This window comes from Bos indicus, chromosome 6 (genome assembly GCF_029378745.1).
Source record: "Bos indicus isolate NIAB-ARS_2022 breed Sahiwal x Tharparkar chromosome 6, NIAB-ARS_B.indTharparkar_mat_pri_1.0, whole genome shotgun sequence".
Classification (NCBI taxonomy): Eukaryota; Metazoa; Chordata; class Mammalia; order Artiodactyla; family Bovidae; genus Bos; species Bos indicus.
In genome coordinates, this window is record NC_091765.1 from 101,722,224 (window position 1) to 101,738,440 (window position 16,217).

General features: G+C 37.1%; 1 protein-coding gene across 13 annotated transcripts in view; it reads right to left on the minus strand.

Annotated features, from left to right (window-relative positions):
- Positions 1-16,217, minus strand: part of MAPK10 (mitogen-activated protein kinase 10) — a 623,107-nt gene that overhangs the window by 180,899 nt on the left and 425,991 nt on the right. For 10 of the 13 annotated variants that reach the window (XM_070791731.1, XM_070791729.1, XM_070791732.1 and 7 more), the window contains one exon: positions 8,954-9,025. The exons of 2 other annotated variants lie outside the window; for them this stretch is intronic. In XM_070791731.1, the coding sequence (XP_070647832.1) occupies positions 8,954-9,019 (66 nt within the window). In that variant the 5' untranslated portion in view covers positions 9,020-9,025. Of the gene's footprint in view, positions 1-8,926; positions 9,026-16,217 lie in introns of all 13 variants that reach the window. One more of the 13 variants, XM_070791734.1, reaches the window with a different exon arrangement.

Here is a 16,217-nt window from a genome sequence, read left to right on the forward strand (position 1 = left end):
CTCTTGAAATCTGTTTAAAAGTTAAGTTTTCGTTTATTTAGAACAGCCACCATTTGTGGCTAGGAAAATTATTATTACTATATATACACACAGTGCATTTGTTATCCAGACATTAGAGTAGCAAAATAAAATTTAATTACCTAGTCATCTAGTAATATTTTATATCTATTAAGAAAAGCATTGCTTTAACTAGAAAATTCAGCATGCTCAGTCTTGGCCATTATATCTAACAAGGGGCTATACCAAAAAACACTAACTTCTGAAGACACTGAAAACAATTTTGACATTAAGAACTCTACAAAGAGACTGCTATTTGTGTCATTACCCAGTAATATTTTAGACCTTATACATCAATACTGTCCTTTGGAATTTATATAAAAGTCTTCTTTGTTTTCCTACTGGTGACCAATAGAATCTTAGGCTTCTTTGCATTTAATTATAGTATTTTGGTTCTGAGTCCTACTCACTACTCAGTTCAGTTAAAATTCTGTTATAATCAATAGAAGATGTCAAAATTCCATGACGAGACTGGATAAAGACATTCTAGTAAAATGGCTCAGGTTTCCAACCCCAGAATAAAACATAATTGAATTCAGTCTGGGTAGTTAATGACATTGTAAAGATTAAATGAGATAAAGTCTTAATGAAGTCCTCACAGATAGTAAGCATCTGTTAAGTATTGAGGTGTTTCCTTTTCTGACTTGTTATCTTTAGCCCATAGTTATCATTGAGGTTTTAACTCAAAGTCGAAGAAGTTTTCTTTATGTTTTAAGCCAAGCTACTCTCTACTGCGCTTTAGACTAGATGGTGTGTTCTTTGAGGAGAGTCACCATTTCCACCCTGTACCCCTAATTTCTACAAGTTACAGGTCCATATTAGAGGTACTCAGTAAAGAAGTGTGTTAGTCACTTAGTTGTGTCTGACCCTTTACAACCCCATGGACTGTAGCCCTCCAGGTTCCTCTGTCTGTGGTATTCTGTAGGCAAGAAATACTAGAGTGGGTAGCTATTCCCTTCTCCAGAGGATCTTCCTGACCCAGTGATCAAACATGGGTCTCCTGCATTGCAGGCAGATTCTTTATCATCTGAGTTTCTGTGTCACAGCAGAAAAGCAGATCCCTGAGCTCAGTCTCTTTGTTTCTAGTGTTACATAAACCCATAACTGTTGACTCACTAACATGAACCTCCTGTCTCTTAAGCCTTTCTGAAAATCAAGAAATCATTTTAAATGATTTGTAACCAACTCAAGCATCAATAACAAGATAGGGCAATAAGTTGATAAATTCTTAGATAAATGTTAGATTAACACTTGTGATTAACAAATTAACCAAAATACAAATTAAATATATTCCAGTCCCATCACTTCATGTCAAATAGATGGGGAAACAGTGGAAACAGTGGCTGACTTTATTTTTCTGGGCTCCAAAATCACTGCAGATGGTGACTGCAGCCATGAAATTAAAAGACGCTTACTCCTTGGAAGGAAAGTTATGAACAACATAGACAGTATATTCAAAAGCAGAGACATTACTTTGTCAACAAAGGTCCGTCTAGTCAAGGCTATGGTTTTTCCTGTAGTCATGTATGGATGTGAGATTGGAGTATAAAGAAAGCTGAGCACAGAAGAATTGATGATTTTGAACTGTGGTGTTGGAGAAGACTCTTGAGAGTCTCTTGGACTGCAAGGAGATCCAACCAGTCCATCCTAAAGGAGATCAGTCCTGGATGTTCATTGGTAAGACTGATGTTGAAGCTGAAACCAATATTGTAGCCATCTGATGTGAAGAGCTGACTCATTGGAAAAGACCCTGATGCTGGGAAAGATTGAGGGCAGAAGGAGAAGGGGATGACAGAGGATGAGATGGTTGGATGGCATCGCCAACTCAATGGACATGGGTTTGGGTGGACTCCAGGAGTTGGTGATGGACAGGGAGGTCTGGCATGCTGGAGTTCACGGGGTCACAAAGAGTCGGACACGACTGAGTGACTGAACTGAACTGAACTGATATGCACTTTTCAAGATGTTAAGATGTTGAGAAATTGACTTGATTTTCAAAGGTGAGCAAATTTCTACTAGTGCTTTTCTGAGTTTTTATTTACCCTCTTTTATTCAAAAAGCACTTATTGAGCATTTCCTGAATTAAGGTAGAATTCTGGGCTTGGAAGACAAGGATGAGGATGCCCTGGCCCTACCCTAGAGGCCATCACCATTGAGCTGGGAAAGCGTAAACCTGTACAACCAATGGTAACACAAACTGGGATGTGGTAAATGCTGTAGACACCAGTGGATGTGCATGTGGTTTCCAACATACATTATCTCTCTGTGCATATATTTCTTGGTTAAAACCATGACTCATCTATTCAGTACATTAGAGTTCCAAAAACAGCAATTTTCACAGATTTTTTCTTAATTCATAGAGTGAAATTTAACAGTTCTTCACTTTTCTATTCAATTGAGAAAAGAGGGCTAAGAATCTAGCTTACCTACATCTCTGGAGAATCAAGAGTTCTGGCACTTTCAATTCCCTGTTGGTCTATATTTTGTAAATGATTTATACAAGGGCAAACTTAAGATTTTTTTTTATTATCTATGACAAATTCCTCCCCATAATAGAGCAAGAAACCTCCTGCCTGCAAAAGCGGCTTGATGTTTTTAAAGAAAAAAAAAAAAATGAAATGAATAGGAGTAGCTAAAAAATTCAATGAATCTCATGTTCTTCAAATAATTCAACAAAGAAATAAGGTTATTAGTACAGTTAACTGACATATTTACTGTTGATAAATAACTACCTGGGCAATTTTATTTTCTATATTTTCTGTAATTTCTTTCTTATAACAGTGAAAAACCTGGAAATATGATATAACTTTTTAAAGCCAGAGATTAAGATTCAAGAGACCTAGATTCTGGATATTCTTGTTGTTTAGTCACTAAGCTGCATCCGACTTTTTGTGACCCCCATGAACTGTAGCCTGCCAGGCTCCTCTATCTATGAGATTTCCCAGGCAAGAATACTGGAGTGCATTGTCATTTCCTTCTCCAGGGACTCTTCCCCACTTAGGGACGGAGTCCATGTCTCCTGCATTGGTAGGCAGATTCTTCTACCACTGAGCCACCAGGAAAGCCCTCCATTTTGGATATACTCAATCCCTAATTGTTGACAAGTTACTTAAAGGTCTTCACATACCACCTGTGAGACAAGAAGTTGGAAACAACCTAACCCTACTATACATGGTGTTAAATGCCACTGCATACCAGGGATCCATGAGATGTCTCATAAAATGAGAAGCTTCCAAAGCACATAGTTTGAAAGACAACTCAAGCAAATAAACAGATAAAACTCAAATAAATAAATTCTGTATTCATTTAGAGAAAATAAATACACCATTTTCTTTAAATTGCTAGAATAGTAAATGAGGCACACAGCTACAGGAAAGAAAAAATAAACATCATCAAATTAAAATTCTCCATGGAAAGTAAATTAAGCACTCTGAGTCACAACTAGAAATATTCTGCTTGCTGATATTTTTAGGGTTTGTTAAGTTATAGAATACACATGTATATTTTCTAGGTATTAAAAGTTTACAGTAAGCAAAAAAAAAAAAAATCAGAGCCATTAAAAAAGTTCATGCTTCATTTCTTCTCTTTATTCCTTTGCTTTAAACTCTTTAAGAACTCTTCCTAGAAATAGACACTCTGAATCTGTACCCAAATTTGGGGAGATGATTTAAAAATAACTTCAACCTACACAGAAACTTTTTGGATTAAAAATAATAGCTGAAGTTTTCAGATTTTTTTTTTATAATTTCTTAAATTCAGATTAATCTCAAAATATGTAAAAAATAAACATTTTTTGTTTGTTTTTGGTTTGGTTCTTAAGGGCTAATGCCCATGGTAAATGACTAGGATCATGGACACTAAGGAAATGGCTTACAATCATAAAGCTTGCAAATGGTCCAGAGATTCTAACCAGAAATTCAGGCCTGCTCGTTTTCCACCAGGGCACTATCACAGCTGCAATTGACTGCATTAACCAAACACGTATCATTCATTCATTCATTATGCAAATATTTGGTGAGAGCCCACCCTCTGCCAGATATTATTGTTAGTACTACAACACAGCTGTGTGCAGAGGAGACAAAATCCCAACTATGTGCTGCTAATTATTCAACAGCTGGCTGGGGTTGGGGGAGGGAAGAGGACTTATCTGCACGATTTGTTTATTTACATAATGTACATATTCCTATCATGACAGATCTACCAACCCAATATCACTGAACTTAGACCAGGGAAAGGTGTGCATGCTCAACGCTTGTGAGCCTTGTCAGCCTGTGGGAGCTCACAGCACATCACTGAAAAACTTCCATGCCCAAGTGAAAAATGTATTCCAGCAGAGAGAAACAACATGCCAGTCACATATATTAAAAGCTGTCATGGAGGGGACAAAATAGAAAGACAAAGAGGTTGGGTAGGAAGTGTGACATAGGCAGTGTGGAGTAGGAAGGGGCAATTTTAGATAGATAAGCAGGAAAGACTCCTCTACAAATGAATATTTGAGCCAAGTTCTAAAGGTAGTGAATGAGTGAGACAAGTGGAAGAGTATTTTAAGGAAGCGTGTCTAGGTGGCAATACCCAAGGCAAAGGCTTAGGTATTTAAGAATTTTTACCATTAGTGAGGTGAGAAGACATCTCACTGACCGAATGGTTTTTCTGTTTCATTTGTTTTCTTTTTAATCAAGGAGTGACGTGATCTCCCTTATATTTTTCAAAAATATCTCTTGATGAAGTTCTGAGAGTAAACCCCTTAAGCTCCCGCAATAACCCAGGCTTGGATCAGAATCAGCTCAGTTCAGTTCAGTAGCTCAGTAGTGTCTGACTCTTTGCGACCCCATGAACCGCAGCACGCCAGGCCTCCCTGTCCGTCACCAACTCCCAGAGTTTATCCAAACTCATGTCCATTGAGTTGGTGATGCCATCCAATCATCTCATCCTCTGTTGTCCCCTTCTCCCTCCACCTTCAATCTTTCCCAGCATCAGAGTCTTTTCAAATGAGTCAGCTCTTTGCAACACGTGACCAAAGTATTGGAGTTTCAGCTTCAACATCAGTCCTTCCAATGAACACCCAGGACTGATCTCCTTTAGAATGGACTGGTTGGATCTCCTTGCAGTCCAAGGGACTCTCAAGAGTCTTCTCCAACACCACAGTTCAAAAGCATTAATTCTTCGGCGCTCAGCTTTCTTTATAGTCCAACTCTCATACCCATACAAGACTACTGGAAAAACCATAGCCTTGACTAGATGGACCTTTGTTGGCAAAGTAATGTCTCTGCTTTTGAATATGCTGTCTATGTTGGTCATAACTTTCCTTCCAAGGAGTAAGCGTCTTTTAATTTCATGGCTGCAGTTATCATCTGCAGTGATTTTGGAGCCCCCAAAAATAAAGTCAGCCACTGTTTCCACTGTTTATCCATCTATTTGCCATGAAGTGATGGGACCAGATGTCATGATCTTAGTTTTCTGAATGTTGAGCTTTAAACCAACTTTTTCACTCTCCTCTTTCACTTTCATCAAGAGGCTTTTTAGTTCTTCACTTTCTGCCATAGGGTGGTGTCATCTGCATATCTGAGGTTATTGATATTTCTCCCCGCAATCTTGATTCCAGCTTGTGCTTCCTCCAACCCAGCGTTTCTCATGATGTGCTCTGCATATAAGTTAAATAAGCAAGGTGACAATATACAGCCTTGATGTACTCCTTTTCCTATTTGGAACCAGTCTGTTGTTCCATGTCCAGTTCTAACTGTTGCTTCCTGACCTGCATACAGGTTTCTCAAGAGGCAGGTCAGATGGTCTGCTATTCCCATCTCTTTCAGAATTGTCCACAGTTTATTGTGATCCACACAGTCAAAGGCTTTGGCATAGTCAATAAAGCAGAAATAGATGTTTTTCTGGAACTCTCTTTTTCGATGATCCAGCGGATGTTGGCAATTTGATCTCTGGTTCTTCTGCCTTTTCTAAAACCAGCTTGAACATCTGGAAGTTCATGGTTCACATATTGCTGAAGCCTGGCTTGGAGAATTTTAAGCATTTACTTTACTAGCGTGTGAGATGAGTGCAATTGTGCAGTAGTTTGAGCATTCTTTGGCATTGCCTTTCTTTGGGATTGGAATGAAAACTGACCTTTTCCAGTCCTGTGGCCACTGCTGAGTTTTCCAAATTTGTTGGCATATTGAGTGTAGTACTTTCACAGCATCATCTTTCAGGATTTGAAATAGCTCAATTGGAATTCCATCACCTCCACTAGCTTTGTTCGTAGTGAAGCTTCCTAACGCCCACTTGACTTCGCATTCCAGGATGTCTGGCTCTAGGTGAGTGATCACACCATCGTGATTATCTTTTGTTCATGAAGATCTTTTTTGTACAGTTCTTCTGTGTATTCTTGCCACCTCTTCTTAATATCTTCTGCTTCTGTTAGGTCCATACCATTCCTGTCCTTTATTGAGCCCATCTTTGCATGAAATGTTCCCTTGGTATCTCTAATTTTCTTGAAGAGATCTCTAGTCTTACCATCAGAATGGATCAGAGTGGTAATGGAGAAATTGGTAAGATTCTAGATATACTTTTAAAGGGGAGCCAACAGAATTTACTGACAGATTGGATGCAAAGTGTTGTCCAAAAGCTTATTCTGAAGATTTTGTTCTAAGAAACTGGAAAGAGGGGTTAGCATTTACTGAATTAGAGCAGAGAAATTTTGACAGAAAGATCAAGTATTTGGTTTGGTATATGTGTCATTTGCTACACCTATTAGACATTTGAGCTGAGATGTAGAACAAGCAATTGGGTATATGAGCCAAGTTTCAGGGAAAGCTTTTGCTAGAGGTATAACTGGGGAGTATTCACGGTATCGATAATATTTAAAACACTAGAGTTCAAATGAGAGCCCCACAAGAGAGAGCATGAATTTAGTGAAGATTTAGTTAACTACTTAACAAAAACATATTCTCAGTGCTCTGCAAGTATGAACTCACTTGTTTCTTATAAACCTATTACCTTTTCCCTTTTTACTAATTAACCGAAGCAGAGTAAGGTTAACTAACTTGCCCAAGCTCACAAGTAAATGGCTAAGTGGCAGATTTAGAATTTCTAACCCAGGCTGTTCAGATTCAGAGCTTTTGTTTTGTTTTGTTTTGTTTTAATTTTAATTAAAAGAGGATAATTACTTTATAATATTGTGGTGGTTTTTGCCATACATTGACATGAATCAGTCATGGGTGCACATGTTTCCCCCCATCCTGAACCCTTCTTCCACCTCCCTCCCTACCTCATCCCCCTGGGTTGTCCCAGAGCACCAGCTCTGAGTGCTCTGCTTCACGCATGGAACTTGCACTGGTCATCTATTTTACATATAGTAATATACATGTTTCAATGCTATTCTCTCAAATCATCCCACCCTCATCTTCTCCCACATATTCCAAAAGTCTGTTCTTTACATCTGTGCCTCTTTTGCTGCCTTGCATATAGGATCGTCATTACTGTCTCTCTAAATTCCATGTATGTATATATCTATATATACATATATATATATATATATATATGTTAATACACTGTATTGGTTTTTCTCTTTCTGACCTACTTCACTCCAGATCCAGAGTTCTTATTAGAGAAATCATCTGAAAGCCTGGAAGTTTGTGGCACTACAACAATTTAGAGGCCAGGAAGATAAAATAGATCAGTAAATCCTATTCATAGAACATAATACATTTTATTTTTCCATAGAAATTCTAACTACGCTCAGCGTACAGAGTAGATTTACCAGTGTTTTGTTTTCTTTGTACTTTTCTATATTTTCTATAATAAGCATGTTACTTCTAGAATTAGAAAATATTGTATTAAAATAATATTATTTTGAGTTATTTTTTAAACCTCATTTCAAGGGACATATGTCATTCTGTGTATATAACCCATCTCGATGAGAAAATACAGCAAAAATCATTACAGAAAAAATGGAAGTGCTCTCTGCTTGGAGTACGATTAGAGCTACTATAAAATTTACCAGCCACATAACAATCCCTAGTGTAAAACTGAGCTCTGTTAATGATACAATGACCACAGTCTTAAGTCAGAATGACCTAAATATACTTAGAGGAGGTACGAGCACCTCAAGTAGACTTTTTCTTAAGAATATCATTTGTATGAATACAAGAGTGCAGACCTTCTATTGTCCATGTACACTACCTCGTCACTAGTAGGTTAGCGATACCTTTATTTGTCACATTGCTGCTAGTCTTATTTGTTCCCAACTCCTGGCTAGAACAGGGCATTGAAAAACGAACTAAGGGCTGTGTGTGCATGCTCAGTTGTGTCTGACTCTTTGCGGCCTCATGCATTGTAGCCCACGAGGCTCCTCTTTCCATGGAATTTTCCAGGCAAGAATACTGGAGTGGGTTGCCATTCCCTTCTCCGGGGGATCTTCCCAACTCAGGAACCAAAACCCTGTCTCCTGCGTTGTCTGCATTGGCAGGGGGATTCTTTACCACTAGTGCCACCAGGGAAGCCAAACTAAGCACTGCCTACACACTGTTACATCTGAGTCCTGGAGACTCTGCACTTGGGGCTCATCAGTCCTGCGATCAAAAATAATATCTATTTCAGCTATTTTGATTATTTAAGCCACATTTTAAGGATTTGAAAAAGACATATTAATGCTGTTAAATATAGTAAGAAATCACTTTATACTGTGATTAAGTACAATATTTGCAATATTAAAAAGAATTCTCTTCATTCCTATTCTAAGATAAATGAACTGGGGGAAAAAAATCTAGGCATCCAATTCTACTCCCTAGGCTACTTTTAATTCTACATAAACACTAACTTTAGTGTGAAACGTGCAAGATGAAATGGCAAAATGGAAATACAAGGGAATATACTGTACCTTGTTTTACCTGTAAGGAACACACACCTGACAAAAGGCAATTTTCACATCCAAGGTTGGTTCACTGCAGTAGTACAATAAATGGAGGCTCATAAATACCTACAGAAAAAAAGGGGGCATGAATTGCTAACTCACCTAATCATTCATTATTTAATAGTTATAAACTTTAGTATAATTTGAATTATACACAAGGTGTCATGCACAACATATATTTGGCATAATCCTTTTCAGACCAGTGCTAGGTACTTTTCACAAATTGCAAATATTAAATGAAATAAGGTAAAAAAGGTCTTATCATCTATCCTGATGGATGTCATCACAATCATGAAGACTAGATATAAGAAACTGAATATACCTCATATGTTAAAGTTAATTACATCCTATCACAGAGCACTTTCAGTTCTGGGCTTTCCTGATGGCTCAGATGGTAAAGAATCTGCCTGCAATGCAGGAGACCCAGGTTAGAACCTTGGGTCAGGAAGATTCCCCTGGAGAAATGAATGGCCAACCCGCTCCAGCATTCTTAGCTGGAGAATCCCATGGACAGAGGAGCCTGGTAGGCTATAGTCCATGGGGTCAAAGTTAAGTACATCTTATCACAGAGCACTTTCAGTTCTAGGCATCTAATTCTTAAAAATATCAAATATATGTTCAAGAAGATATATATAAGAATATTTATTGTAGAATTAAGGGCTTCCCCAGTGGTTCAGCAGTAGAGAATCCGCCTGCAATGCAGAAGAGGCAGGAGACTCTGGTTCAGTTTCTGGGTCCAGAAGATCCCCTGGAGAAGGAAAAGACAACCCATTCCAGTTTTTTTACCTAGATAAGCCCATGGACAGGAGAACCTAGTGGGCGATAGTCCATACGGTCGCAGAGAGTCAGACGGGACTGAAGCAACTGAGCACACACTCAAAAAAAACTTATAATAAAATTACAGACAGGACTTGGAGTAATTGAATCAGAGCTTAGGGTATCAGCATAGATAAACATTTCAAACATAATGCTGAATGGGGAAAAAGTATCTTTCAAAAAAGTATCAATATCATTATTAGTGTAAAATTTTGAAGTACATAAAATAATATAAATTGCTTTGTTATCTAACCATATAACCATAGAGTAAAAAAGATACTATATTAACATGTGTTTAATCATGGTGGTAAGAAAAGATTTCAAGTATATTATTTTCTGTATGTTTCTTAAAACTCCTAAAGTTTTAAGGAGAGGATAATAATCTAGAGGTGGAAGTGCCAAATCAGGTATTGGTTATTTGGAAATGATGAGGCAGCATCAGAAAAATCCAACTGAAATCTTATTCAGTTCAACTGAACACACTTGATTGAATATTTATTATGCAAAAGATACAATTCTGTGATTAAACAATTTTAAAGCCACTATTGACAAAGACTTCTGTTTCAGGCAATATGAATGGCAAGATATCCTGAAAACCACTTTCAGTGCAAAATTGTTAAAAAGGTTAGATGAAAGAGACAAAATATTTTTAAAATGCATAGCTGAGCTGCTCAAAAAGAAAAAAGGGTAAGAAGAATTCTGCGAGACTGAAAACAAAGTGAAAGGATCCATGCGGAGAAGTAAATGAGCTGAACCCGTCACTTGTGTGCAGACCATCTGCTGATGTCTGAAGATCAGAACCTTAGCTTTTAAAGGGCAGCAGGCAAGAAGCCGAAGCTTGGAGCTGATCTGTGATGGGTAGTCACACTGGAAACACCTGCATAACATTTACTACAAAAAGTTCCAAACAAAACTCTGGAACAAGCAAAATAATTCCAGAAGTTCAGAATTGCAAATATATACACACATATATATTTTTTACATTGGAATGTGTGTAGATTTTTTAAATACAAAAAAAGAATGGCAGGAGTAGAATATATAAGACATTTCTGAAGAACAAGGTGGATATTTGAGGGGGTTGGGAGAGAATTGCTCTACCAGACAAGATTTAATATAAAGCTGTAGTATGTAAAGCTACATGGTATTGATGCCGAGAGAGTTGCTCATTCATGTCCGACTCTTTGTGGCTCCATGGACTGTAGCCCACCAGGCTCCTCTGTCCATGGGGTTCTCCAGGCAAGAATACCGGAGTGGGTAGCCATTCTCTTCTCCGGGGGATTTACCCGACCCAGAGATCGAACTGGGGCCTCCTGCACTGCAGGCAGATTCTTTAACATTTGGGCCACCAGGGAAAGAAAGTGAAAGTGGAAGTGAAAGTCTCAGTTTTGTCCGACTCTTTGGCATCCCATGGGCTATACAATCCATGGAATTCTCCAGGCCAGATTACTGGAGTGGGTAGTTGTTCCCTTCTCCAGAGGATCTTCCCAAACCAGGAATGGAACAGGGGTCACCTACACTGTGGGTGGATTCTTTGTCAGCTGAGCCAACCAGGGAAGCCCAAGAATAGTGGAGTGGGTAAGCCTAACCCTTCTCCAGAGGATCTTCCTAACCCAGGAATCGAACCCAGGTCTCCTGCATTGCAGGCGGATTCTTTACCAGCTGAGCTATCAGAGAAGCCTGATTAATAGATCAGAGAGCCCAGAAGCAGAAGCTTACATACATGGAATCAAACAGATAATGTTATGTTAATGTAGATGTTTAAACGTGATTATATTAAAGATACCTGGGAAGAGATGAAACTTTGCATTAAAGCATGCAGAGACAATTAGTCATGAATACTGGGGCAAGGGGAAAAGGACATACACCCTTTGCTAAGAGACAGTTGCTTCTCGTATTTGTGCAAGTCTTACAGGCAGAGGCGCTGGCTGCCTTTATTCCAGACTATGTTCTCAAGGATAGTTATAAGAAAAAACAGCCTTGGAAGGGAAAGATGCCACTCTCTGGAGTATAAGGCAGGTTTTATTACTATCTATTATCCAGTATAATATAGACAAGGTGCCCCTCTAGGTTAAAGGTAAGGCATGCTAACCGCCCACTACAAGAGACCCTCTTCTGTAACACAACTCACTGTTTGTGTGGTAGTCATCTGACCTTCCTTGAGTCACCCTATGGGAACTGGGTTTGAGAAACTGGCATGAATTCTGACACTGTAGCTCCTGCTATTAATGTGAGTAGTAAAGAACTTTTCACCTGACTCGGGAACTGCGTTTCTTCTGCCCCAGCATCCTCTGGCAGGCTACTTTGTTAGCTTGCAGGCAGAGTAACATCTTAGACTGTTAAAAGTTCTTCACAATCTCTACCTCACATTGTATACAAAACACAATTCCAGATGGATAAAATTGTTCAAGAAAGCCCAAACTTTAAATAATATGGAAGGAAATGTAGTTGAATGTCTGAAAAATACATCATAAATAATATGCAAATTGGTGGGAGTTGGGAGGGAAGTTCAAGAGGGAGGGCATATGTGTATACCTGTGGCTGATTCATGTTGATGTATGGCAGAAACCATCACACTACTGTAAAGTAATTACCCTCCAATTGAAAAAAAAGAAAAAAAAAAAAAACATGTAAGTTGCTACCTTATAAAGGAAACTGTTGACAAAACAGACTACTTAAAATGAATCATTTCTGTTTATGAAAAAAATGTGACAGGGTAAAAAAAAGTAGGCCATAAATTCAGAAAAGATATTTGACAGACACATAACCAGAGGAAGATTCATCCAGAATCTATAAAGAGCTCCTAAAATATGAGAATAAAAAGGCAGAGAATCCACAAGAAGAATGGACAATAAAACATGGACTACATTTCATAGAAAAGAAATATAAAAGCTTTCATAAATATATGTGTAATTTTAAGCCACACTGAGATACTATTTTATACCTATCAAATTGATAAAAACTGAAAAGTATGATAATGTTCAGTTTTTACAAAGCAGTTGCTCAGATGGGGATGTTTATGCACTGCTCATAGTTATACACAACTGGCAGTTAGAATAACCAAATTCAGGGGCAAAATAGCACTAGGAAATAAACTTCTGCATACCCTGCTGCTGCTGCTGCTGCTAAGTCGCTTCAGTCGTGTCCGACTCTGTGCGACCCCATAGACGGCAGCCCACCGGGCTCCCCCGTCCCTGGGATTCTCCAGGCAAGAACACTGGAGTGGGTTGCCATTTACCACCCAGCAATTCTATATCTATACATATTTCCAGAGACACTCTTGTGTTTTGCTACCAGGATACATATAAAAGGCAGTTCATGAGAATACTTTTGTAATGGTAAAATAAATAATAAAAACTAATACTAGGAAAAAACAAATAATCATAGAAAGACCAATGAATAAACTATGGTACATTCATTGAGTACGAAGCAATGAAATGGTTGTTCAAAGAAACAAGCATCCAGGTGACACAATGTCATAAACATGTTAAACAAATGAAAAGAAATCCTACAGTATGTAGTTTCTTTTTTCTTTGATTGGGCTTCTTTTGTTCAGCAAAATGCTTTTAAATGTATCTATGTTGGCATAAATATCAATAATAGTTCTATTTATTGCTGAGTAAAATGTATCAGTTAATTTATCTATTCTGCTTTTAGACATGAGAAGTGTTTCTAATTTTTGGATATCAATAATGTTGCATGAACATTTATGTACATGTATTTTTGCACAAATATGTTTTCATTTCTTTGGGGAAAATATCTAAAGAGGGAATTGTTGGGTCATTGGATAAGGATATATTTAACTTATTAAAAACTGTTAGACACATTGGCTACCCACTGTAGCAATGCATAAAAATTCAGTTGCTTCACATCCTTGCCAACAATTGGAGTTATCAGTTTTCTAAATTTTAGTCAGTATTTAGTAATATTTCATTATAGTTTTATTTTTTTACTTCCCTGATGACTAATAGTGTTAACAACTTTTCTGTGTGTTTATTGGCCATTTATTTATCTTATTTGGTGAAGTGCCTTTTCAAGTACTTTGTCCATTTGGTGAGACTGTAAATAGGGGAAGGGGGTTGTCTTTTTATAGAAATTTTAGAAATTCTCTATTTCGGGTAAAAGTTTACTATTACTTACATGTATTATGAATGTTTTCTTTCAGTCTGTAGCTTACATATTCAGGTTACTAATGTTGTTTTCAGTGAATAATAATTTTATCAAATTTATTTTACAATTTTTTTCTTTTAATTATTAGCGTTTTCTTGGTTTTGTTAGGGCTCTTTGCCCACCCCAAGTTCATTAGGATTTTCCTGCACATTTTCTTCATGAAGCTTGACATTGTTATTTTTATTTTTAGGTCTGTGATACCTCTCCAATAAATTTCAATTCATGCTATGATGTATATGTTGAGATTCACTTTTATTTCCTTAATGATACCCAGCGGCTCAAACATTCTTGGTGAAAAGACTTTCCTTTCCATATTGAGTTGCCTGCTGTCTTCGTTCAATTGACTGCACCAGTGTAAGTCTATTTCAGCACTCCATTCTATTCCGTTTATCTGTTGTCTATCTTTAACCCAATACCATCCTGTCTTGACTACTGTAGATTTATAATAGTCTTAAAATTAGGTAAATACTTCAAATTTTTGTTTTTATTTGGGAGACTAGTCGAGGTCTCTGCATTTCCACATTAATCTTAAAATCAGCCTAGTGTTTCAAAATATTAATAAATTAAAAAGAAAAACTTCTAAAATGTTGTTTTGGATTGCATTGGGAAGAACAGATATCTTAATGTTGAGTGTTCTATCCACCACAATCATAGTATATTTGTCCATTTACTTGAGTACTTTCTAATTTATCTTGGTAATGTTTTGCAATTTACAGTATATAAATATACCTTATACGTTTTTTAAGTTTACTCTTAAACATTTATATTTTTGATGCAATTATAAATGACATTTTCATTTTCACTTCCTAAACACTCATTTCTAAAAATAAAGTCAATTTTTGTAAGTGACCTTATATTTAGAAGCTTGCTAAATTCACTTATTATGTGTGTGTTAGTCACTCGGTCGTGTCCAACTCTTTAGTACCCCACACACTGTAGCCCACCAGGCTCCTCTGTCCATGGATTCTCCAGGCAAGAATATTGGAGTGGGTTGCCATTTCCCTTCTCCAGGGGATCATCTTGATCAACAGACTGAACTCAGGTCTTCTGCATTGCAGGTGAATTCTTTCCTGTCTGAGTCACCTAAATCTAGTAAATATTTTGCTGATAGTTTAGGAGTTTCTTTACACACAAAAATGTCTTCAGTGAAGACAGTTTTTGCTTTTTCCTTTCCAGTATGCCTTTTATTTTTTTCAGCTAATTGTCCTGCCTTTGAAACAACATTGAATAGAAGTGATGACTTGCTGATAATCTCTGACTTTTAACAGATCCACATATCCATTTTCATTTAAATTATGAACGTTAAGTCCATCATCATACAATTAGTTTTGAATGTGTGTGTGCTAAGTCATTTCAGTCTGTTTCAACTCTGAGAGTCTATAGACTGTAGCCTGTCAGTCTCCTCTGTCCATGAAATTCTCCAGGCAAGAATACTGGACTGGGTAGTAATGCCCTCCTCCAGGGGAATCTTCCCCGGGGATCAAAACCGCATCTTTTATGTCTCCCGCATTGGCAGGCGGGTTCTTTACCACTAGCGCCACCTGGGAAGTCATTAGTTTTGTATTTATTCTTTTATCCCAATTTTCTGGAAGAGCCTTTCTGTAAGAATTGAGTATTGTTTTGTTTCCCATTTTATTTTACATAATAAGTTATTATTTATACTTCTTTTTCTTTTATTAATGAGTGTTGCTCTAGAGTTTGCAATCTTCATTTTTAATTTTTAGTAAATTAGATTCAAATAATATTATTCTACTCCAAACATGTAGTTTTAAAAACTTACAATAGTATGCTTCAATTTTCACCTCTAATCCTTTAAGATATTGTTATCATATGTTTTATTTATACATATTTTATAAACCCTACAGCACATTGCTATTATTTTTCCTTTGCTTGAGTCATTCTATTTTAAAGAAATTAAGAATTTACAAAGAAAAGTATTTAATATTTAATCATATATTCTGTGTGTAGTCCTTTCACACCTCTAAGTTTATTTTTAAGCACTTTTATTCTTATATTTTCATGTTATTATAAATGACATTTTTATTTCATTTCCATTTTCCAAATGCTCATTTTCAGCATTTAAAAGATGATTTTCCAAGACTTTTCCAAGATTTCCTGGTGGTCCAGTGGTTAAGACTTCGCTTTCCAATGGAGGGGGTGTGGGTTCGATCCTTGGTCAGGGAGATAAGATCCCACATGCCTTGAGGCCAAAAACCCAAAACATAAAACAGAAGTAATACTGTAACAAATTCAATAAAGACTTTAAAAATGTTCT